Source organism: Mus musculus, chromosome X, assembly GCF_000001635.26.
Source record: "Mus musculus strain C57BL/6J chromosome X, GRCm38.p6 C57BL/6J".
Lineage (NCBI taxonomy): Eukaryota > Metazoa > Chordata > Mammalia > Rodentia > Muridae > Mus > Mus musculus.
In genome coordinates, this window is record NC_000086.7 from 162,946,363 (window position 1) to 162,971,246 (window position 24,884).

The 24,884-nt window shown below is 43.0% G+C and overlaps 2 protein-coding genes across 12 annotated transcripts in view; one reads left to right on the forward strand and one right to left on the reverse strand.

Moving 5' to 3' along the window:
• The window catches only part of Ctps2 (cytidine 5'-triphosphate synthase 2), a 133,274-nt gene that overhangs the window by 45,095 nt on the left and 63,295 nt on the right, over positions 1–24,884 (forward strand). The window lies entirely within an intron of this gene.
• On the reverse strand, positions 15,630–18,237 carry S100g (S100 calcium binding protein G). Its single transcript, NM_009789.2, has 3 exons — positions 18,151–18,237; positions 17,700–17,843; positions 15,630–15,878 (listed from the first exon to the last, which is right to left on the reverse strand). Exons 2-3 carry the CDS (start codon positions 17,832–17,834, stop codon positions 15,774–15,776), a joined length of 240 nt encoding a protein of 79 aa, NP_033919.1. The 5' UTR covers positions 17,835–17,843; positions 18,151–18,237; the 3' UTR covers positions 15,630–15,773.

Below are 24,884 nucleotides of genomic sequence, written 5' to 3' on the forward strand. Positions count from 1 at the left end.
CTTTCTTTAGGTTAGGGAAGTTTCTTCTATAATTTACTGCCCTTTAAGTTGGGAATCTTTGCTCTCTTCTATACCTATTGTCCTTAGGTTTGGTCTTCTCATTGTGTCCTGGATTTCCTGGATGTTTTGGGTTAGGAGCTTTTTGCATTTTGCATTTTCTTTGACTGCTGTGTCAATGTTTTCTATGGAATCTTCTGCACCTGAGATTCTCTCTTCTATCTCTTGTAGTCTGTTGCTGATGCTGGCATCTATGGCTCCTGATCTCTTCCCTAGGTTTTCATACTCCAGGGCTGTCTCCCTTTGTGATTTTTTTTTTTATTGTTTCTATTTCCATTTTTAGATCTTGGATGGTTTTGTTCCTTTCCTTCGCCTGTTTTATTGTGTTTTCCTGTAATTCTTTAAGGGATTTTTGTGTTTCCTCTTTAAGGGCTTCTACCTGTTTACCTGTGTTCTCCTGCATTTCTTTAAGGGGGTTATGTCCTTTTTTTTTAAGATTTATTATATGTAAGTACATATGATGCCCAGAAGAGGGCGTCAGATCTCGTTAAGGATGGTTGTGAGCCACCATGTGGTTGCTGGGATTTGGACCTTTGGAAGAACAGTCAGTGCTCTTATGTCCTTCTTAATGTCATCTATCACCATCATGAGAAGTGATTCTAGATCCAAGTCTTGCTTTTCCAGTGTGATGGTGTATCCAAGATTTGCTATGGTGGGAGAATTGGGTTCTGATGATGCCAAGTAACCTTGGTTTCTGTTGCTTATGTTCTTAAGCTTGCCTCCTGCTGTCTGGTTCTCGTTACTGCTCCCTGCTCTTGCTATGTCTGACTGGAGCCTGTCCTTCCTGTGACCCTGGTTGTGTCAAAACTTCTCAGAGTCCAACTGTCTCTGTGATCCTGTGATTCTGGGATCCTGGGATCCTGAGATCCTGGGTGTGTCAGAGCTCCTGGGAGTCAAGCTGCCTCTGGGACTCTGAGATCCTGGTGTGAGCAAGCCCCTGAGATCCTGGGATCCTGGGCATGTTAGGGTGCCTGGGAGTGGAGCTTCCCCTGGGTGTTGTGGGACTGGCTGCAGAGTTCAGGCCCAAGGTCTGCTCAGGGCTCTGGCCCAGACTGGAAGGAACCCGTGTTGCTGGTTGGGTGGGGTTCCTGTGTCCCTGGATCCCACTGGTCCCAGTTACTCCTCATGGTGTTGGGGCAGATGTTGTACCCTCCTTACCTCAGATCCTATGATCCTGGGTGCCTTAGAGCGCCTGGGAGTGGAGCTTCCTCTGGGTGTTGTGGGACTGGCTGCGGAGTTTGCACCCATGGTCTGCTCCTAATTAATTTCTTATTATGGTTAATTACTGTTCTTTTGTGATGATATGTGCTTTTTTTCGATCTGTTCATCTACTGATGGACATTTGGGTTGCTCTTACTTTTTCTCTATTGTTAATAATGTTTCTGTGAACAATCATGTATGGGTGAGTTTTTTATTTGGTTTTTGGTTTTTTGCTTTTGCTTTTTGCTTTGGTAGGAACATGTTTTCATTTCACCTAGGAGTGGAATTCCTGGGTCATGTGATAACTATGCTTAGTCTAGTAAAGAGCCACCAGACTGTTTGCCAAAGGGGCAGCAACATACACACCAGCATCCTGTGAGTGAGGGCCTCAGTCTCTGCGTTCTCTGGAGCACTTGTTACTGTTTGTGTCTGACCTCACAGCAACTGTAGTGGAAGTGAAGTGGCATCTCTTCTGGGCTTTGATTTGCACCCCACCCTACCCCATTGCTAATAACTGTTGGATATCTTTCATGTATGGAATGGCTACTTTTGCTCCTTCTTTGGAAAAATGTCTATTTACATTCCTGGTCTATTTTAGTTGGGCTCTTTGTATTATAAGTGTTCAGTTGTAAGGGATAGATGATTTTTAATTTATTATTATTATTATTTTCTCATGTGTGAGGTGCTAGATGCCACTAGTTCTGTCCTTAATTATGACACTAAAATTCCCTCCAGAGAGTAGCCAATGTCCCTTGGTAGAAGGGCACGGGTAGAACTGTCTCCATTAAGAACAATTGACTTTGGGCTTAAATGAAGGCTCAGCAGTTAAGAATGTATGGTGCAGGCCGGGTGTGGTGGCACATGCTTTTAATCTCAGTACTTGGGAGACAGAGGTGAGGCAGGCGGATAGCTGTGACTTGAGGCTAGCCTGATCTACATAGTGAGCTCCAGAACAACCAGGGTCCTGTTTCAAAAACAAAAATGTGTACCATTCTTATTCCTTTATACGCCTTACTTTTTCTTATCTCTCTGATGTGAGCAATCCCCACTGTAGTAGCTTAAGGGAGGAGTGTTGGTTTGTTTGTTTTTAAAATTAAGACAGTGTCTCATATAACCAAGGATTCTGATTCTTTTGCTGTTACCTCCCAAGTACTGGGACTCCAGGTATGTACCCTTATTTCTCCTTTATGTAGTGTTGGGGATGGAACCCCAGGGCTTTGTGAATGCTAGGGAACACTCAACCGAGTTAACTACTTCTGAGCCTTGAATGGTTTAATTTGAATTACACACACACACACACACACACACACACACACACACACACACACACCATCATGATAGATGTGGTGGGTGGGACTAGTTCTTTTTCATGTTGGTGGGAGCATGATGTTGTCTTACACTGTAGGCAGACAATAACAAGTGCCAAGCAGAGCTGGCCTATTAACCCGCATTCCATCTTAAACAGTCCAACATCCATCTGCCAACTAAACCTCTTGTCCTCTGCTTTCCTAAACAGCACCATAGCTGGGGAACAAGTGTTCAAACACACAGACATCAGGAATCTGTGGTGTAAACATTTTATGTGGGTGTGTATGTGTCCCAGTTCATGTGCGTGCTGTAGTAGAGACAACTTTCATGGGATTTGGTTCTCTCCTTTCACCATATAAGTCTTGGGGGTAGAATTCTGATTATTAGCTTGGTGCCAAGCATCCTTATTCACTAGGCCATCTTGTTAGCCCGATCTTTCCATTTTAAATAATGTAAATAGGGTCTGTAGAGATGATTCAGCAGTTAAGAGCACCTGTTCTTGCAGAGGACCTGGGTTCAGTTCCCAGCATTTACAAAGCAGCTCACAACCACCTATAACTCCAGTTCCAGGGGGATCTGACCTCTCCTTTGGCCTTTGTGGGCACTGCATAGACATGGTACACTTATATACATGCAGGCAAAAGATTCATATACATAGATAAAAATAAATCTTAAAATTAATTAAAAATATAAACAAATGTGTTTGTTCATCTGTAACTCCTACCCTTTTAATATGCACCATAGTACATTTTTCTCATGTTTTCCTGATTTGTTTTTTTTTTTTCTTAACTTGGTACTATGTGCTGGAGATTACCTCATGGAAGGATATAGAAATATTCATGCCGTTTTATAGCTTTCAATTCAAACCATAATGAACCGTCACTTCCCAGCCAGATGGTACTTTTAAGCCTCATGCTCAGAAGGTCTCATAGCAGCAAAAAAAAAAAAATCCTTAGGAGGCTTTAATAGAAATGTATTTCCTGAGTAATAGCTGTAGTGGTGCTGCCAGGAAAATGATGGCTTTTCTTTTTGAGGTGCTACTTTGAGCTAAGAAGGGATTTTGCCAGTAGGTGCCGCTATTAGACAGCTTTGTCGAGGTTAAGTCTTGGATGACAGCTTTTAACACTGTATGTGTGTGTACATGAAAGAATAATTGACACACAGGGTAAAAAAGTTAAGTCTACAGAAAAACGCATCAAAGGATTTCATTTGTCTCAGTTTGCTTTACTTCTCTTCCACAGAGGCAACTACCTTTATTTTGTGCTGTTATTAGTTCAGGAATGCATGCATGCTGTGTGTGCCTGTATGTGCATGTGTGTGTGTGTGTGTGTGTGTGTGTGTGTATACCTATCCATATATGTGGATGGACATATACTCTTTTGTGGGAGGGGCAAGCAATGCAATGAATGGTAACTCAAGACACCATGTGCACTAACCACTGGGCAACACCCACAGCCACTTTAGCTAGCATCTTTGAGACACTGTTCCTACTTTGTATTGATCACCTATTATTACCTTTGATGGCTTGTCTCGCTGTGTGTACCATGGACATGAGAGGATTTACTGCACTTATTGAATTGTTTATAGTCTTGTATTTAGGCTGTATGCTTTCTTTTTGTAGCCTGAAATCACTTTACATTTTGACCTCTGTGTACAAATATGTTCTGTATCCACACATAAGCACATCTGTGGGATGAATCCATAGAAGGGAAATTGCCAAGTCAGAGGATGTGTGCATTTTACATTTCAATGGCTCCTATACACATAAGTGAGATGAGAACAATAAAACCTAATTGCTATTGAATGTCTTTATGTGCTGAGATCACTTTGCCGGAGAAAAATAGCCTTAAGAACCAGCAGTTGTGCTGATGGCTGAAAGTCTTATTAAAGGGGGGGATGGAATCATAATGCAGCCAAGAGCACAATGCCTGAGGAGTGACTTTACTTGGGTGGGTAGCAAATACTTAGTGGGCATGGCCATTCTTGCTCTTCCAGCTAAAGAAAGTAAACATGTTGGAAATCAGGAGCCTCTCTTACGATATGTCCGCTGCTACAGTCTGTTTCATTTCATTGGTTGTCATGACCTCCCTACCTTGTTGGAATGCATGAGAAGTGTTATGGTTGCTTCCAAAATTGTCAGAGAGATGATTATTCGGAATAGATTCGTTAACAGGCATATGTAAAGTGTATTCTTCTACAGTATATGCTGAGTCTAAGAGTAGTACCCAGGAAAGAGAACACAATTTTGTTATAATCATGTTATTTCCTTGATTTATCTACAAGAGCTAATAGAACACTTTGTAGGGTTGCAGAAGACTTCTGGATCTGTAGCAACTCTGGTCTCTTTTCTGCTTTAAAGTCGTCTCAGCTGCATTTAGAGGAGGCTTCTTGGGAACATAGCTGACTTTCATTCTAACTGTTATCAGTCTGAGGGACTAGGTATCAGAGAGCTCCCTGACAGGAAAACAGACAGGAAAAGGAGCTTTAAGTAAATTAATGTCCTTTTCACTTAAACATTTAAGATGGCTGACTTCTTGGTTCTTTTTCCTCTACAAGACAAAGACTTGGTAGCCTTTTTGGTGGGACTCGCAAACTTCCTGGGAGAGGTTGGGGCTTTATATGGTGGGAACCAGTCAGCTTTCTTTTCTTTGGTGTGAGCGCCCGACTCACCAGCAAGAACGACGCCACAATAGGATCCTTCTGCACACGTTTATTGGGAGAGCATTGACTGCATAAGCGAAAGACCCTGAGCCCAGAAATGGTGCTGCTTACATAGGCCTAGGAGTGACATGTCCATACCTGATTGGTTATGCTACCAGTACCTCATTAATCTGCGTCGGGCCAGGCAGTGACTCGGCAAAAACCTCTTATGCACATGCGCACATTGGTTGTTTACCCATAATCATGGGCAGTGGCCAGTGGTAGCCAGCACCACTCTGCAACGGCACATGTGGCTTCCCACACTTTGGATTATCCAATCTTCCATAATAGCCCAAACTAGGCAATTCTGAGAAAGAAAACCCCCAACATAAAACTGTCAGCTCTCCATACAAACTCAGATTCGGGATTCTGGATCTCGGCTCCCACTGGAGGCTCTGCTTTTCCTTGTTGTTGTTGTTTTTTTTTTTTTTTTTTTTTTAGCTTTTAAATCAGTGGAGAAAAATAATCTAGCCATGATGGCATCATTGGAATCATGCTGAGTCAAAGGGATAGTGAGTTGGAGGCCTGTAGAGTATGTTCTAGGCTGTCCTCCATCATATAGTGAGACCCTGCCTCCAAACAAGACAAAACCAAACATAAGCAAACAAAACCAGAATAGCAAGGGAGATAGTGTAGCAGGCAAAACCACTTGCCCCAAACCATGATGATCCGTTTGATTCCTAGAAGCCACATAGTGGAAGGAGAGAACAGGTTCTTGGAAGCTGCTCTTTGATACCCATAATCACTGTGGCACATGCCACCACACACACACACACACACACACACACACACACACACACACACAATGTAGTAAAATATCATTAAAAAACAAAAATGTGAATTCATGTAAAATATAACATGAAAACAGAATGCATGTGTTGCCTTCAAGACGTATATGGACACTCAGATGGTGGTATTAGTAAAAGGAGGTGAGGAAGGACCTGCAGAGATGGCTCAGTAGTGCTTCCTGCTCTTCCAGAGGACCCAAATTTCATTTCCAGCACCATATTAGACATGGCCTGTTAATGCCAGCTCTAGGAAATGTAACTATCTCTTCTGTCTGTCCTCTGTGGGTTCCTACACATGCCATAGATACAGATATACAGGAATATACATATTTTACAAATTGAAAGAAAAGTGGGAGATTAGAAGTGTTTTTCCTAGAAATTAGTTTATTATTTTATGGGTGCTAGTGTCTGGACTGCATGTGTATCTCTACACAATGGGTCGGCCTGGTGCCCTGGGAGGCTAGAAGAGGGTATTAGATCCCCTGAAACTGGAGTTACAGATAATGGTGAACAGCCATGTGGGTGCTGGGAACTGAACGTGGATCTATTGCAAGAGCAGCAACTGTTCTTAACTGCTGCACCATCTGTCCAGCCCCAGGTTAGAATTCTACTACTGAACCACTCATGCGATGGCTAGAAATGTTTTAACAAGATGCAAATGGACATTTGAGAGAGTTGTAGTTGATAATATTCTGATTGGAGTTCTTTATCATAGTTATGCCTTCATTTATCTCTTTCTAAACTAGGAATTTTCAGAGTTAAAAATAATTTGACATCTGATTCGTGAAATAGTTACAGTTAAAAGCTGATTCCTATGAAGGGTAATTTATGTTATGCATTAAACATAATGAATGCATTACATTTTTTTTCTACCTTCAGTTGAAGCCCTGTTTGAGGTATTTTCCTTTGACTTATTTTTCAACAGCATTTGATGCTATGCAAATTAAGAGTTTTTTTTTAAAGTAAAAACAAGATCAAGACTCCAAAGAGCCAAACCAATAACAAATCTCCCCAAAGACCATAACCCCATGATCCTAGCACCTGGGAGGTAGAGACAGGAGAATCAGGAGTTTGAAGTTGGCTTGGGCTGCATGAGACTCTGTCAAACGAACAAGTAAACAACCACCAGACAATCTACCCCAGCGTAACCTTCTGGGCAACTTATATTACTTGGGCAATTGATTTGCTTTTAGAACATGGACCTCACACTGGCACCACAGCGTTAGCCTCCTTCTCAGCCTATCTTCTTTACCTTCTTCATGATGCTCTCAAACTGTGAGCCAAACCCTCCTCCCCTGCCTTCTTCCTTAAGTTGCTTTTGTCCAACATGTTGTCACAACAAGAAAAGTAATGAATACACCGGTCTCTCATATCCTGGTCTCTCAAATCCCCGGGTTGCTTGCAAGTGGAATTGTGTTGGTTGTTCATTTGCAATGCTGCATTTAGGACTCTAAAGTGGACAGCCTTCCAAACAGTGCCCTTCCCCAAGTATCTCCTCCCACTACCATTCAGTCATTTCTATTTAAAAAATCAAGTGGTTGAAATACTTATTTCTAAGGTATTTCCCACTGAGCTCAAGGTACAAAAGCCTGACAAATACATTAGCTTTAAAGCATTCATGGAGTCGGTCATTTATTGTTATCATTATGGATTACTCTTGAAACTCACTAATGGGTGCTCACTCCAAATTGCACTGGCCCATTTCAGACAGCAGACTCTGTAAAGGGGTGGTGGGGGGAGGGCACAGGAAAAGATGCCTTAGGCAGGGGCCATCATGACTGGAAGAAAAATGGTCCTTTTTAAAAATGAACATAGAAAATTGTATGTATTTAACATGTACAAAGTGAGCTTTGGTGTATATATACATTATGAAATGATTACTAAAATCACACCAGCATCTACTAGCCATGTAGTTCAGTGAGCTTGGTAAAAGCATTTAAGGCTGGGCGTGGTGGTGCACGTCTTTAATCCCAGCATTTGGGAGGCAGAGGCAGGCAGATTTCTGAGTTCAAGGCCAGCCTGGTCTACAAAGTGAGTTCCAGGACAGCCAGGGATACACAGAGAAACCCTGTCTCGAAAAACCAAAAAAAAAAAAAAAAAAAAATTTAAGACCTACTCTCTTTAACAGGTTTCAATTTGTTTTTTGAGATAGGGGTCTCATGCATCTTTGGCTGGCCTTAAATTCCGTACTCAGCCAAGGAAGACCCTGAATTCCTGATCCTCCTGGCTCCATCTCTCAAGTGCTGAGATTGTAGTTGAGTGTGGCTGTGTTCCAATTACGTGTGTGTGTGTGTGTGTGTGTGTGTGTGTGTGTAAGACATGAGCTTCCTTAATGGGGCTTGCTAGCTGCCAGTCTAGCTGCAAGTTCTGTGAGAGATCCTGTCTCAAAGGAATCAAGTGAATGGTAGAGCAGGGTGTTCTCTTCTAGTGTCTGCATGTACATGAATGGATGCATGCACACATGCACATTCACACACACCATATATACATATGCTTCACTCAATATATATACACAAAAGTAATTTTAAAACAAGGTAGATGGCTCCTGAAGAAGCAATCCAAGGTTGTCCTCTGGCCTCTACACACAGACACATATGTGTGCACCTCCTGCATACATATGGGCATATATATGCATACGAGTAAGCATACACACACACATACACAAGAGGAGGAGGAGTAAGAGGAGGAATGAGAACACACATGGGTCTTGCATTGTTGGAGCCAGCCTACAACTTAGTGAGCAACTGAATTCCATGGCTCAAAAGGTCCTGGCAGTGTTGGTTAGAGGGAGAATGCAGATGAACTTTGGGGATGTGAGGAAGATCAGGTTCAGTGTAGGAAGAGAGGTCAAGAGGACCTTTCAAATATACTCCCCCCACACCCTATTTTCAAGATAAGGTCACCCTGTGCTGGTTCTGAGTCTATAGCAATCCTTTTGCCTTGCCTCTTGAGTGCTGGTTTTATAGGTATGATCACTGTGCCCTACTTCATTTTTATCCTTTTTGAAGATTAAACCTGAAACAATTTTCCCATGCTAGTATATCTAGCAGTTATAGGAAATATCTGCTTTATCAAAGTCCTTTGTAAGTCTCTACTTTATGTCTGCTGTACCCTTGCAGAGTGAGCCTACCTTATCTTCGCCTGTTAGTTACTTTGTGATTCCTTCCTTCCTTCCTTCCTTCCTTCCTTCCTTCCTTCCTTCCTTCCTTCCTTCCTTCCTTCCCTCCCTCCCTCCCTCCCTCCCTCCCTCCCTCCCTCCCTCCCTCCCTCTCTCCCTCCCTCCCCTCCTTCTTTTGCAGTACTAGGAAAGGAACCTAGTTGACCATCATGTTTGTGAGGCAAGTGCTCTGCCACTGAGTCACAACCCTGGTTAGTCTATGCCTCTTGGCACTGTTTTTCTTCTTTCTGACCTTAGATTGGCTGCTTAGCATGGGGCACAAGAATTTTCACGGTCTGAAGCCATGGCAAAGGCAAAGCACGTGGATCCTGGAACAGTCTTGCTAATTGGTCATGAAGTGCTTGCCTGGAGTTCTTTTCTTTCTCTGTCCCCTTTTATTATTTGTGCATGTGCTACTGTTTGCATATCGAGCCCAGAAGACAACTTCATGGGGTTGATTTTCATCCCATCTTTACATGGGTTTGGGGAATTGAACTCAGGTTTTTAGGCTTGTGTGGCAAGTGCCTTTGTCCACTGAACCATCCCACTGGTTTCCTCTGTTTTAAATGTTCTCTGCCACCCCTTCCATGTATACCCTTCTCAAGGCATCAAGCCACTAGGTACAAGACCCAATGGAAATGCCGCTTTCCCCATTCACCCTTTCCTTGCTTATCACAGACTTATTTAGGACCTTAGTCTGAAAGTATCTTTTTAAAAATTTTTTTTATTAGATATTTTCTTCATTTACATTTCAAATGCTATCCCAAAAGTCCCCTATACCCTCCCCCTGCCCTGCTCCCCTACCCACCCACTCCCACTTCTTGGCCCTGGCATTTCCCTGTACTGGGGCATATAAAGTTTGCAAGACCAAGGGGCCTCTCTTCCCAGTGATGGCTGACTAGGCCATCTTCTGCTACATATGCAGCTAGAGACACGAGTTCTGGGGGTACTGGTTAGTTCATATTGTTGTTCCACCTATAGGGTTGCAGACCCCTTCAGCTCCTTGGGTACTTTCTCTAGCTCCTCCATTGAGGGTCCTGTGATCCATCCAATAGCTGACTGTGAGCATCCACTTCTGTATTTACCAGGCACTGGCAAAACCTCTCAGGAGACAGCTATATCAGGGTCCTTTCAGCAAAATCTTGCTGGTGTATGCAATAGTGTCTGTGTTTGGTGGCTGATTATGGAATGGACCCCCAGGTGGAGCAGTCTCTGGGTGGTCTATCTTTTCGTCTTAGCTCCAAACTTTGTCTTTTTTTCCAAATTAGTCTAGCTTGAGTCAAGTTGACATAAAACTAGCAAGCACAACTACATACACGGACATGCTGCTGCTCTATTTCTTGGTGGAAGGATTAGAAGTCACTTTTCTTTATGTTTAATTTTTTAATGCTTAAATAGTATGGTTTTATGCTTGCACATTTGCTTGTTTGCTTATTGGCTTTTCAAGACAGGGTTTCTCTGTGTAGTCCTTGCTGTCTTGGAACTTGTTCTGTAAACTAGGGTGGCCTCAAATTAACAGATCCTCATGCCTAGGCATGCACCACCTGTACTCCGCAGTAAAGGATTTTCTCTCTCTCTCTCTCTCTCTCTCTCTCTCTCTCTCTCTCTCTCTCTCTCTCTCTCTCTTTTCCTCTCCCCACCTCCTCAGTCTCTGTCTCTGTTTCTGTCTGTTTTTTTCGAGACAGGGTTTCTCTGTATAGCCCTGGCTGTCCTGGAACTCACTCTGTAGACCAGGCTGGCCTCGAACTCAGAGATCCCCCTGCTTCTGCCTCCCAAGTGCTGGGATTAAAGCTATGTGCCACTCCCACCTGGCCTCTTAATTAATTTTTTGTTTGGCTTTTGAGGACAGAGCGTCATATACCCTAGGCTGGCCTCCAACTTGTTATGTAGCCAAGGATGATCTTGGACTCCTGATGCTCCAGCCCCCACTTTTCAAATCCTGAGCTGATAGGTGCCTCCTGCCCCCCTCCCCCTTTTTGACTGTTGTTTGCTTTTTTTTCTTTCCTTTTCTTTTCTTTTTCGGCTTCATTTTCTCTTAAGTCAATCAACCCACAACCAGTCGATGTACCTACCTACCTGCTTCCCAGAGTCGGTTCCCTTCCTCTCCACAGAGATCCTAGGGATTGAAGCCACCTTATCAGGCATGCAAGCAAGTGTTTTCCTCTTGCTGCTTAATTTCTTGAATACACAACATAGGTTTCAATGATGTCTGATTATTGGGGAAACTTCCGTAACCACATTCTTTCCTCTGAAATCACAAGTAAACTCTCAAGGTTAAGATAGTTTGTTTTCCGACTGTTAGAAGGAGGGAGGCCAGAGGGCCGCCTTATGCAGATCAGCGAGTCAGCAATTAAAAAACCAATCTCTTGTATTTGGGGAGTATAGTTTTTAAATACTTATTTATTTGGTGTGCACATGCCCCCACAGGTATCCCATGACATAGGTAAAGGTCACAGGACATCTTGTAGAAGTTGGTTCTCTTATGTGGGTGCTGGGGGTCAAACTCGGGCCATCAGCTTTAATAGCCTTGACCTGCTGAGCAATCTCATCAGCCCTTTGTTATTCTATCTGTACCAAGTGAGAAGTGGTCCTCTCATCCCTACCCCCATCTTGCTCAGTCTTCAATGTGTAGTTGTCTTGGTTACCTTTTCTTTGTGTTGTGGCTAATGCCTGACAAGAAGCAACATCACGTCTATATGTTGCGTTACAGTTTGAGGGGGTACATTCTGTCCTGTCAGGAAGGCATGAAAGTGAGCAGAAGGTGTGGAAGTTTGAGCAGAAGGCATCTAGTCGAATTGCTCTCTTAGGAAGCAGACGGCATGTTAATTTCTAGTGTGCATGTCATGCTTTTGTTTTGTTTTGTTTTGTTTGAGACAAGGTTTTGCTGTGCAGCTTCAGTTGACCTCTAGATCCTTCTGCCTTAGCCTTCTAAATGCTGGGATTTAAGGTCTGCACCAGCAGCTGAGATTGGATATTTTAGCACATAGCCAAGCATATTTGAATATATTTCCCCCTATCCCCACCAAGTCTTTAAGTCCTACTCATTTTGTGTCTGGTGCCTTGTGGCTGCCCATTCTGTATGTTGTCAACAGATCTTTATATATATATATATATAAATATAGATTTGGGCTTCCATGGTAAAGACATTTGCTACTAGGTGCCTTGTGGCTGCCTATTCTGTATGTTGTTAACAGATCTATCTATCTATCTATCTATCTATAACAGATTTGGGCTTCCATGGTAAAGACATTTGCTACTAGGTGCCTTGTGGCTGCCTATTCTGTATGTTGTTAACAGATCTATCTATCTATCTATCTATCTATCTATCTATAACAGATTTGGGCTTCCATGGTAAAGACACTTGCTACTAAACTCCCCCGAGATGAGCTTGTCCCTGTCTAGCTGTGTCCTCCTATACAGTCTGCATAAACTAGGTGTGGGGTTCACTGGTCACCTCAAGGCTACTAGGGATATGACTGTAGCTAACTTGATGGACATACCCAGTTTACACTTGTATGTGTGCACACTCCCGTATGTTCACCGGCATGCCTGTGGAGACCATAAGACAAATGTCACCAAGTAGGCTAGGCTGGCTGACCAGTGAGTCCCAGACATCTACCTCTGCCTCCCCAGCATTCCTTCCAAGTCCTTGATAGCATTTTTATATTCTTTGGCAACATTGTAGAAGTATCCTGGATTTTTTTCCTAATTTTCATGTCTATTTTGTTTTATGTCTGTGGATGTTTTGCCTGCATATATGTATGTCTGTTTACTAATTGTGTGCTTGGTGCAGACAGTGTCAGATCCCCTGGGACTGGAGTTACAGGCTGTTAGGAGCCTCCATGTGGGTGCTGGAAATCTAAACCCAGTTGTCTGGTAGAACAGCCAGCGCTCTTATTTGCTTATCAATCTCTTTTTTTTCCCATTTTTTATTAGGTATTTAGCTCATTTATATTTCCAATGCTATACCAAAAGTCCCCCATACCCACCCACCCCCACTCCCCTACCCACCCACTCCCTCTTTTTGGCCCTGGCGTTCCCCTGTGCTTATCAATCTCTTTAGCCTCTATTTTTCTTTTTAATTATGTGTGTGTGTGTGTGTGTGTGTGTTATGTGTGGGGTATGTCTAAATGTGTGCAGGTGCCTGGGGCTGCTACTGAGTACATTGGGTCCCCCAGAACTGGAGTTACAGGTAGTTGTGAGCCACCTGATGTGGATATTTGGAACTTGTGTCCTCTGAAAAAACAACATGCACTCTTAACCACTGAGCCATCTCTCTAGCCTGTTTTTTCTTTTGAGATAGAGTCCTGCCTTGTAGCCCTAGATAGCCTGGAACTTGTTATGCAGATAGACTGACTTTAAATTCACAGAGAGACCCACCTACCTCTGCCTCCAGTACTGAGATTAAAGGCATGTGGTATCACATTTGCCATTTTTTTCTTTCTTTTTAATTTTGGTGGTACTAAGGATAAGCCAGGGTCTTATGCATACTAAGCTAACAATCTCTAATAGCCTGTTACGTTACTTCCCTAGCCCCACTTTTTCCTCTACACATATTTATGTGTAGAGCCAAGTTTCATTTTTACCTATTTTTAATAGGTGTGAGTGCTTTGCCTGCAAGTGTGTGTGTGTGTGTGTGGGTGTGTGTGTGTGTGTGTATATATATATATATATATATATATATGTATATGCTACCATATGTGCCTGGTACCCACAGACATCAGAAGAGAGTGTTGGATACCCTGGAACTGGAGTTACAGATGGTTATGAGCCACAGTATAGATGCTGGGAACCAAATCTGGGTCCTCTGCAAGAGCAGCCAGTGCTCTTAATTCCTGAGCTATCTTTAGCCCCATGTTTACTTTTTTTTTAAATTAAAAAAGAAAAACCCTATTATTTGACAACTCATACACATTTTGTGTATGTATATGGCATTGTGTCTTGATCACACCTGTGGGACCAGGAACCAGGAAGTGGGGGTTAGTGAAGATGGACTCTATGATGCCTGGGATTCAGACTCCAGAGATCAGCCTCAGAGTGCAGATCTAACTTTATTGTTTATCACATGAGCTTATAGATCACTTTTTAGCCAATTAGGGGATGTTTATGTACTCAAGGCAAATAGGGGTACAACCTGTATTGTTTGGTAGAAGCTGACTCGCCTGTTCATGAACCTGTAGGGGAGGGTTCAATCCCCTGTGGAGATTTCTGTGAAGACAGGGGACAGAGCCACTGCCCTGGCCTTGGTCCTTTGTGTTGTCTCACCGGTAAGCCCGGAGCAATGTCAGATCATACACTGTGTGCAGTAGATCAAAACTCTTCAAGGTGTCACAGAAGCCTGCGTGGCTCCTTGCTCTTTAGCCACTTCTTCCTCCACCAAGTTTATCTGCACATCCCCACCCTCCAGCTCTCCCCAGAACCTTACCGCTCCCGACATGTTTCCTTTGTAGCATCATGTGTGTGTGTGTGTGTGTGTGTGTGTGTGCATATGTATAACTCATGCCACCCACATGTATCCCATTTTTAAAAGTCTTTTTGTAAGGGGCTGATGAGATGGCTCAGAGCTCCTCGCTGCTCTTACAAAGGTCCCAGGTTCAGTTCCACCCACCCTCAGAGCTGTTTGTTTCTGTGTGTAATTCCAGTTTCAGGGGATCTGATGCCCATTATGATCTCCACAGGCATGGTACAAAGGTGCACATTTACCACAGACAGGCAAATACACAAAATAAAAGTGAATAATAAAAAACCCCAACCCAGCAACAAACCTTTTTTTTTGAGTGTGTGTGACATAGTCTCATGTAGCCAGGGTAGCCTTAAACTCTATGGAAGTGGATCTGACATTGAACTCAATCTTTCTACCTCCACCTATCAAATGCTGAGAATACAAGCATGAGCCACAATTCCTTGCAATATATAATTATTTTTTTTACTTTTAAAATAAAACAATATTCTTTGATGGCTTTATGCTATATGATGACTTTTAGTCCTTCTCACCCCCATCAGCCTGTCTCATTCCCTTTTCCTTCTGATGAAATTTATCCTCTTTCCAATATGCCCCCTTCTACCCTCGTGCCGTATTTTGGTGTGTATGACCTACTGAACTTAATTAGGACGTGGTGACTTGTCTTTTTAATCTCAGAAAGATGGCTCAGGAAGGGAAAGGTACATTGCACCAAGTCTGACAGCCAGCGTTTGACCTCTCACCCACTCCCACATGGTAGGAGAGAGAGAACCTTCTCTCCGTGTTGTCTTCTGACTTCCACACATGTACTATGAGCTGCTGGTGCATGTACTTGCTCAGATGTACATGTGTGCAATAAGCACACACCACATAAATAAATAAATGTTAAAAAAAATTCAGAAAAAAAATCAAGTAAGCGCATCAGGCTAAGTAAGGTTCCTCTGAAATGTCAGTAATCAAGACTCAGTACTTGATAAGAGAGACGTGTCTCCGAACTTGCTTTATTAACAGTATGTATCATAATCGCACAGCTAGAGCTTCAGGATTGGAGAGCGTGCGTTCAATCAGTAGGTGCTGTTGGAACTCCTTCTTCCTGACTTGTTCATTGTGAGAGCTTTTTGAAGAAAGCTTCGAATTCTTCGTAACTAACTTCTCCATCGCCATTCTTATCCAGCTCCTTAAAGAGATTGTCCAGAGTACTTGAAGCCTGCTTTTAGACAAAAAAGAATGGGGGAGGGGAAGGAAGACAATTTAGATACGATACTGCAGCACGTCTCTCAAGTTAGAGGCACTGGGTTTTTCTTCTGAGAAGGCAGCCTCAGCTTCAGTCATGTGCCACTGACAATCTGATGGTCGGTGGGGTGAAACCAGCTTCAGCTGGAACGGTGCTTTTGGGGGGGTCTGTCTGTCTTTTTAATTTTATTCATCTTTGAGACAGAGTCTTATTCAGTAGCCCTGGCTAGCCTGAAACCCACTATGATCAGATTAGTATTGAACTCAGCAGTGATCCGCCTGCCGCTGTCTCCGGAGGTCAGAGATTAGATATGTGCACTACAATACCTTACAAAGTATTTACAAATATTTTCTCATGTGTTTATGTGTGTGCCTGTGTGTGGGCATGTACATGTGAGTGCAGTTGCTCTCAGAGGCCATTAACTGGCATCGAGTCCTCTGGAGCTCCAGGTGGTTGTGAGTTACCTGACATGAGTGCTAGGATCGGAATCCGGGTCTTTTGGAAAGCACATCATATGGCTAACGCTGAGCTGTCTCTTCATCCCCTGGTTCTTTGCAAAACTTGCACAGTACATAGCACATTTATTATTATTTAATAGTTACAATCTGCATCTTGATGTATTTTATGAGATCTAAATGTCTTTATCTTTAAAAATGTTCTTCAAACTAGACCTGGTAGCTCAAACCTGTAATCCCAACTGCTTAGAAGGCTGAAGCAGGGGGATTGCATTGAATTTGAGGTTAGCTTGGACTGCACAGTGAGTTTTAGGCTATACTGGGCTACATAGACCCTGTTCCAAAAGCGATAAAATTCTAACAGTTTATCATGTAACCAGTTTTTAAAAGATTTATTTATTTATTTTTAAAAATGTAAAGAAAAATTTATGCGTATGTGTGTTTTGGATGCATGTATGAATATGTGCCACGTGTGTCTGGTACCCATAGAAGCCAGAAGAGGGCGTTGGATCTCTCCCTGAGATCAGAGTTACGGATGGCGTCAGCAGCCCTGTGCCTGCTGTGAACCAAACCTTTCCAACCCTCATCTCGCCATTTTTATGTGGACACTTCACCAGTGTCAAGTCTGTATACTTTACCATGCAGCAAATGTCCACATACATATCTGAGGTCTTGTGTTTAAGTCCCAGCAACATATAATAACAAAATAACACATAATGTTATTTTGAATTGTAAGAAAATTAGGAAATACTTCCCTGTACATATGTAGCAGATGTACAGCTTGCTGGAGTGGGGGCTATCCCAAAAGCCGTTACCTGTATGTGGGCTATGTTCTTCTAGCTGGGCTGCCCATATGGCCTCAGTGGGAGAGATTACACCTAGCCCTGCAGAGACTTGATATGCTAGGGTGAGGGAATACCCAGGGAGGGCCCTCACCTGCTCAGAGGAGAAGGGGAGAGGGGATGGGGGGAAAGGATTGTGGGAGGGGTGACCAGGAGGGGGGGGCAGTGATCGGAATGTAAAGTGAGTAAGTAAAAATTAAATTAAATAAAAAAGAAAGTTAGGAAACACTAGGCTATGTTATATTTTCAGCTGTGTGTGTGTGTGTGTGTGTGTGTGTGTGTGTGTGTGTGTGCACACAAAACACAAAAGTTCTGTGGACTGTGGCTGTAGCTCTGTGATAGAATACCTGTTTAGTCTTTGCTAGACCCTGGATTCTCTGCGGCCTTGTCCCCCCAGGGGTTTCCTGAGGTGGCCCTCAGCCCTCATCTATGGCTTCTCTCTCACCACCAGAGAAAGGCTGCTGCCCCCGGCTGTGCCTGTCAGGGTGTGCACTCACCTTCAGGAGGCTGGGGAACTCTGACTGAATCAGCAGCTTTAGCTCCTCCTTGGAGAGCTGGTCCGGATCGCCTTCCTTGGCTGCATATTTTTGAAAAATGCTCTTCATTTCTGCAGGAGACTTCTCAGCACACATTTTGCTGGCCTGTAATTTGAGAAGAAAATAAGATGTACCAAAAAAAAAAAAAAAAAAAGCTCAGGTGGCGCTTTTATACCAAGTGTTGCCAACAGGGTTTTCCTGCGATCCCCCCTCCCTTGGGAAAGACGAGGGGGAGAATAAGAAAAAAAGGGAGAGGCGAGGAGACAGGTGGGAATATCATGAGTGGCTTCCAGTATATTTTAAAGCAGTCGGGTTAGGGGTCAGGGAGCATAGGAGGAGGCTTGCTTAGCCTGTTGGAAGCCCTGGGTTCTACCCCCAGAAGCCCACAAGAGCATGCTAAGACCACACTGACCTGCTCACCAGTCAGTGCAACCGCTGCAGGAGTCAGACAGGAACAGCAGGTGATAGCGGCTGAAGAGCCAGGAGGGGCTCTTTTATAGTCTTTACAGACACACCACCCTGATTGTGAAATTCCCCTTTGTTTACTATTTAAGGGTAATGATTAATGGTTTCTGAAACCAAGCTTAAGACTCTCAATTAAGGTCAAGCTTCAATAGAGAGCTACTTCAACAATTGCTTAATGGTTCAGAGTCCCAAGGGTAAAATCTGGATTTTCTTCTCCTTTAGAATATTTTCCCTCCAGTATAGAATTTTGACCTTGCGCACAGCCCACATTTCGAAATGCAGTGGAATTGCAGATTTAGGCTTGGAAAACAAAATTTCCTACTCAGAAAAAAAAAAATCTGTCACAGACGGACAATACTATATGGCTTCTAAAAGAACAAAATGGGGGGGGGTTGCGGGGTGCTGGAGAGATGGCTCAGCATTTGAGAGGTACTTGTCCAGGGGACTCAGCACCTACATGGTGGCTCACACCTGCCTGTAACCCCAGTTCCAGGGTTTCTGACACCCTCACACAGACATACATGCAGGTAAAACGCCAAGGTCCATAGAATAAACATAAATTATATATAGAAAAATTAGAGCATGGCCCTGGAAGTTATACGGACACTTTGTGCGTGCTAGGCTCTTTAGCATTTACTACACTGAGTAGATGAGGGGGATTGGTTGCTTCAGAAGCAGGTTTAAGAAATGGGAAGATAGATAAAAATTCCTGATTTTATTTGGCAAAGCGATTTCTCTCTTTTTGGATTATTAGTCTCAGCTCTCCTTTTATTTCTCATTATACTTACATCCCTTCCTCGTCCTCTCACCTCCTCCTTTCTCCTTCCCTCCTTCCCTTCCTCTTATTCCTGGCTGACCTCGGACTTGCTATGACCAAGCTAGCCTTGAAGTCATGGAGATCTGCCTCCTTCTGCCTCCTGTGTTGGAGTGAGCAGTTTGTGTCACCATGCCCAGCTGTATTTCTCCAGTGTGTAATAAAATATATTTTGTTAAATCATTCTAAAACTCACAAAAACACTGGAGTTGTACTTAAACACTTAGAACTATTTCAGAACTTTTGGAATAGCCAGGATTTGAAATTAGAGATGAAATTGTTTTTGTTTTTTTCTGGATAGAGTTCTGTCCATGAACTAAGTAGGACATTACTCTAATGCTGATTAGAACTCGCAGGTAGGGACTCCAGATTGACTTCAGAAGTCTGTTAATGGCTTTTAAACACTTGGATACTTAGAATTTTCTCTAACCTACAGTATATTACCTACAAACTCAGGGTTGGAATATTGGGCTGTTCTTTGCCCAGATGTTTTTCATGTCTAAAATTTTAGGACCTTATTTACATTGGAGAGCAAATATGAAATGCTGTGGTGTTGCTTACATGATTCTGGTCAGTCCTGAGCATTTATTATTCCATAGGTTTTGGCTGTTTTATTGTAATTTATCTGACTCGAGTACAGACTTTCTGTATTAACCAACCCGTTAGAGTTAGTGGCACTTTAGGTCAGTCTGTCAGTAGGCAGGTAGGTCTGTCTTTTGTGTGTGTGTGGTATATACATGTACATACATGTGTATACAGATCTATAGGATATCAGGTGTCCTGCACTATCAGTCTTATACCTTATTCCCTTGAGATAGGGTCTCGAATGGAACCTGAGCTTGATTGGTGGCCAGAAAGCCCAGTAAAACCACCTATCTGGTCCCCTCTCTCATAGTGCTGGCCTCACAGGCACCCGTACAGCCAGGCCTGGCATGCGTGTTGGGATCCAAATTCAGATCTTTGTGCATATGCACTGAATTATATCTCCAAACTCTATATTTATTTGTTTATTTTTACAGACCAGGTCTCTCATATGGCCCAGTCTGGCTAAGAATGACTTTGAATTCCTGATCCCTCTGCCTCCACCTCAGCAGTGCTGGGATCACAGGTGTGTGCTACCATGTCTAACAGGCATGGGTTTTAGTTGATGATTTTATACAATAGGACTCTGATTTGGGCAATGTTTTAAAAAGGGTTTTAAAAATTGTCCAGTATTTTGGTTGGTTTGTTTCTTTGTTTTACATGTAAGTTCTAGTCTCCTGGGAGGAAGTGAGTTTTGGTGACTAATCATAGTTTTTCCTCCAACATCTTTTTTGGGTTGCTGTTGGTTTGGTTTTTGAGATGGAATCTCTTTGTTTAGTCCAAGTCACAGTGTTTTCCAGGCTACCTTTGGACTCCTTCCTGGTCCTCGTATCTTCGTCGTCTGGACTGATGGCCTTACTTTAACATCTTTAAGGTTTTTTGTTTTGTTTTACATCTAAAGTGAAGTGGCAAGAATAACACACAAGGGCACCGTTTGATTAGAGCCTTTACATGGGAAAATTTCCACCTTGGTTTTTCCTCCTCATAAATCATTTGAGAATAAGTTGTGGAATTTCACTGGTTTCCCTGCAAATATCTCCTTGGATTCCTACGGACAAGAACTTTTTTCTATATAACCTCCATCTGTTACCATAGCCTATATTTCAATCTCCTCAGTTGTGGAAATATCACATTAAACTATTGTCTTTTCTTAAATGATCATTTTGGAGCTAAAACCGAGGAGAGTTGGTATCATATTTTTTTGTGTGCCTATATTGAAAAGTGATTTAAAACTGTATCTAATCCAAATATGAAATTATATGATATGTCTTATATAACATTCTCAAGTCATATCATGTACCATATATGATGTGTAGAAATATAAAAATGCATAATACACACATTCAAAGGATCAGTGTTAAAATAGTACAGGCCAGCCGTCATTTAGGCCCCACATTGTTCATTTCAAGGGAAGACCTCTGCTTAAAGTGGCCCAGTGCTGCCTGTCAGAACTCAGGCTTGTAGCAAGTGCCAACGGAACTTGAAAAACACACTGTGATTCTCCTCATTCTTTTGCATGCTTGTCTCCTCTAGTGGTTATCTCTCGAGGCTTATTGTTCTCTTTATCTTTGCACTCAAAAGCACGAGGGTAACCCGGCAGTTAGAAACACGAAATCCACTAATAGTCCCATGAAACATTAACTAACAGGCTATGGAAACATGCCATAAAGGCAGGGTGTGTTCCAAAGAGTGTGTTTTGAAATGACAGAATGGGAAAGAATGACAGGTACAAGATTGGTAATGGAAAAACTGAGACGCTCGGTCTTTGGACAGACTTCAGGTTTTTTCTCCCTCGGGAAGACCAAGTGCTCTGGGCATCTGTGCCTTCTGTGGCCACGTTTTCTGCTCAAGAATCAATAACATGGAATGCATGAAGAAAAAAAAATCCTTTTTGTGTGGTATGTAGTTCAGTTGGCAGAGTGCTTGCTTAACATGCATGAAGCCCTGAGTCTTATCCCCAGCACCCCATAAACTTGACATGGTGGTGCACGCCTGCAATCGTGGCACTTGGGAGGTGGAGGAAGGGGAATCAGAAGTTTAAGGTCTTCCTCTGCTACATATAAGAAGTTTGAGGCCAACCTGGACCACATGAGACCTTGTCTTTAAAATGTTTTGTTTTCTTTTTAATTTCTAGTTGTATGAGTATTATTCATAACCAAGTCCGCACAAAACAAAGTGGGTGCAAAATGCTATGTTATCTTTGACTTTGAGATGTAAAAGACCCTGAACTCATCCTTTCTAAGGAAGTTATGTAAAAGGATAATTTTAGTTGTCCCTAAAATTGACAGCATACTTGTCTCCCTTACTTGGCTTTTACTTGGTGCCTGTCCTCCCTGGCCATCAGAGTTCCTTTTCTTTTCTACTTCCAGCTTTCCTTTCTACTTTGACTTTCTTTTGCACTTTGCCTGGGGTGTGCATCTACTGCCTGCGCTAGTCTTCGGTTCTGAGTTCCCAGAGGCCTCTGCGTGGGAGCCAGTACTGAATCAGGGCTTTTGTTTTGCTTTCTTTTAAAACTATGGCCACTCAAATCCTACAGCCTCCCGAAATCATTGTAACGACACTATGAAAGAGATAGTGTTCCCTTTGGTCTATCGATGGACAAACAGGACAGTACCAGATTCCTGTTGCTGCTTTAATAAGTTCTTAGGCAGTACCTGGAAACATCACAAACTTACTCCCTTTTGGTCTTGTAGGTCAGAAGTTTAAAGTGGGTCGACAGGCTGTGTTCCTTCTGAAGTTACAGGAGAGACTGCTTATTTTATTTTATTTTATTTTATTTTATTTTATTTTATTTTATTTTATAGCATCTAGAGGCTGCTTGTTCACGGGTACACCCTCTATCCTGAAAGCCAGGAGCTTAACATCTTCCAGTCTGTCTGTAATGTTTGCTTTTTCACCTCTGATTCTGTCCTTCCTTCCTCTGTCAGGGTCCCACATGATTATGTGGGTTCACACTCAGAACCCAGAATAAACATCCATGACAGAGTGAATTCCTGAGAAGCGAGGAGCTCATCCCAGCTCTCTTCTCTCTGGCTTCTGTCGTGACACAGCAAGAAAGCCCGACTCCCTCATCCCAGGAACTTTAACATAAGCACATTTGTAAACTCTTAGGTCACAAAAGGTCAGAGGTCCTTAGGTTCTAAGAACTAGAATGTGGACGTCCTTGGAGAGGTATGGGAAATGAATTAACAATATATAGGCGATTGATTTGGTGAGGAGAATGTATTGATTATAGGGCAATTGGAGGATGCCCCTGAATGATGGGTGTGTGTGTGTGTGTGTGTGTGTGTGTGTGTGTGTGTGTGTGCTGAGGTAGGGAGCAGGTCTCTTTAGGAATGGAATGAAGAAGTGCTCTGTGTATAGCAGTGTGGTGGGGGAGTGAGGAGTGGAGGAGCCTGGACTTAAAGTAGCTTAGGTAGAAAGTACAGGTTTGAACCATCAGGAGTGTCCAGCTAGCTAGGGGTCATGCGTGATGTGAGAGCAGAGGGCCACTTGGGAGGGTTCCACTTGGATTTGCAGTGACAGAAGCTGCTGGAGCAAGTAGCAAGTCAGTGTCTGTTAGGTAACATACTATGATGTAAAGCTGGTTCACATTTACATGCATGTCTTCAACATGACTGTTAAAGAATCCAAATCATAGTATGGCTTAAAAAAAAAAAAAAAAGACTGTCTCCCTCCAAAACACCCAGTGGGCAGTAGGACAAGAACAGATTGGGGAAGCTTCGTACAGAACACTTGAGGAACACATAAGCAAGTCTGGGAAAATCACGAGAAGTAGGGCTGGGATGTAGCTCAGAGGCAGGGTGTTTGCCTACTGTGTGTGATACTCTAGTCCTGGAAAAAGGAGAACAACAACAAAAGAGAAGGGCTGACGAAATGGCTCAGCAAGATCAAGATGCTTGCCGCCAAGCCTGATCGCCTGAGTTCTGTCCCTGGCGTTACGTGGTGGAAGGAGAGAACCAACTACTGAAAGTTGTTCTCTGACCTTCACACACATGCGCTGGCACACAAGCACCCACACACAAAACCACACTATAAATAAATGTACCTTTAAAAGAAGCAGAGGAGGGGGGTGGGAAGGGTCTTCTAGGGGGTAGGTGTTCCTGTTTTCTCCAAGTGAAATATTCAGACACGAAACTAGTTCCCAAGATGCAGTTAGGTAGGCCCCATAAACCCTGCCATTAAGGAATTTCCTCATTGATAAGAGACTCAGACCTCCATACACTTGGTTTCAGGTTTCCTGGGACACTGAAGGACTTGAACTCATTACACTTTTATCGGGGTTGCAGAATACTTTAGTCAAGGTTAATGAGTGCCATATTTATCCTTGTGCAGTGCTTTTGCATTTCCAACAGCTTTATAATTTATTGATCTTTTTTTTTTAAATAATTTTTGTTTGTAGCCTGTATGGCTCTGTTCCAAGAAAGGACAGAATGCGGGGATCAGATGGCAGCCATCGTGTTCTATAGCAATGGTTTTTGCAAAGGAAGAAGCCTTTTCCTTTCAGAAGCAAAAACGGTAGTATTTTGGAAATGCTGGGGATAAATATAAAGGCGCTTAAGGTTTACTAACCACTTGACAGTAATAAAATTAGCATGCTTTCAAACAGTGTTCCTTTTGCCTCTTAGGATTTTTGGTTCTGTTTGTTACCTAATTAGGTTGCTTGTATAACTGGAGCGGCCCTCATCACTAGTCATCTCCCTCCTCCACCCCCTTTTGTCATCCTCACCATGTTATCTTTTTTTGAGGCAAGGTCTCATGTAGCTCTGGTGAGTCTTGAACTTGCTGTGTAGTGCAGCCAATGCCCCATTTTATGTGGCGCTGAGGCTCAAACCCAGGGAATCCTGCATGCTAGGCAAGTGCTTTACCAACTGAACTACATCTTAGGGCCCCAGCTACCATCTTTAGAGCTTGTCATGTTGTCTGAGGACCAAGTCACTGTGTTCTCTGTCCATACTTCCCCAGCCTTCTGCTTCTAGAGTGGCTCCTGCATGCTTGCTCCCAGCTGACATCATTCTGATATCATGTGTCTCTGGATGAGGCCTTCTGAACCAGGCCCAGAGAGGCCTCTCCTGATGCCTTCCTCCCTAGTGACTCTTTGCAGCCTCTCTTTATACTTTCTTTTTTCCCTGCTGCTCTGGGTGTTATTTAGACTTGGCACTTGGTTTTCTCTCCCTCCCCCCCCCCCCCCTCTCTCTCTCTCTCTCTCTCTTTCTTTCTTTCTTCCTTTCTCGAGACAGTTTCTCTGTATAGCCCTGGCTGTCTTGAAACTCACTCTGTAGACC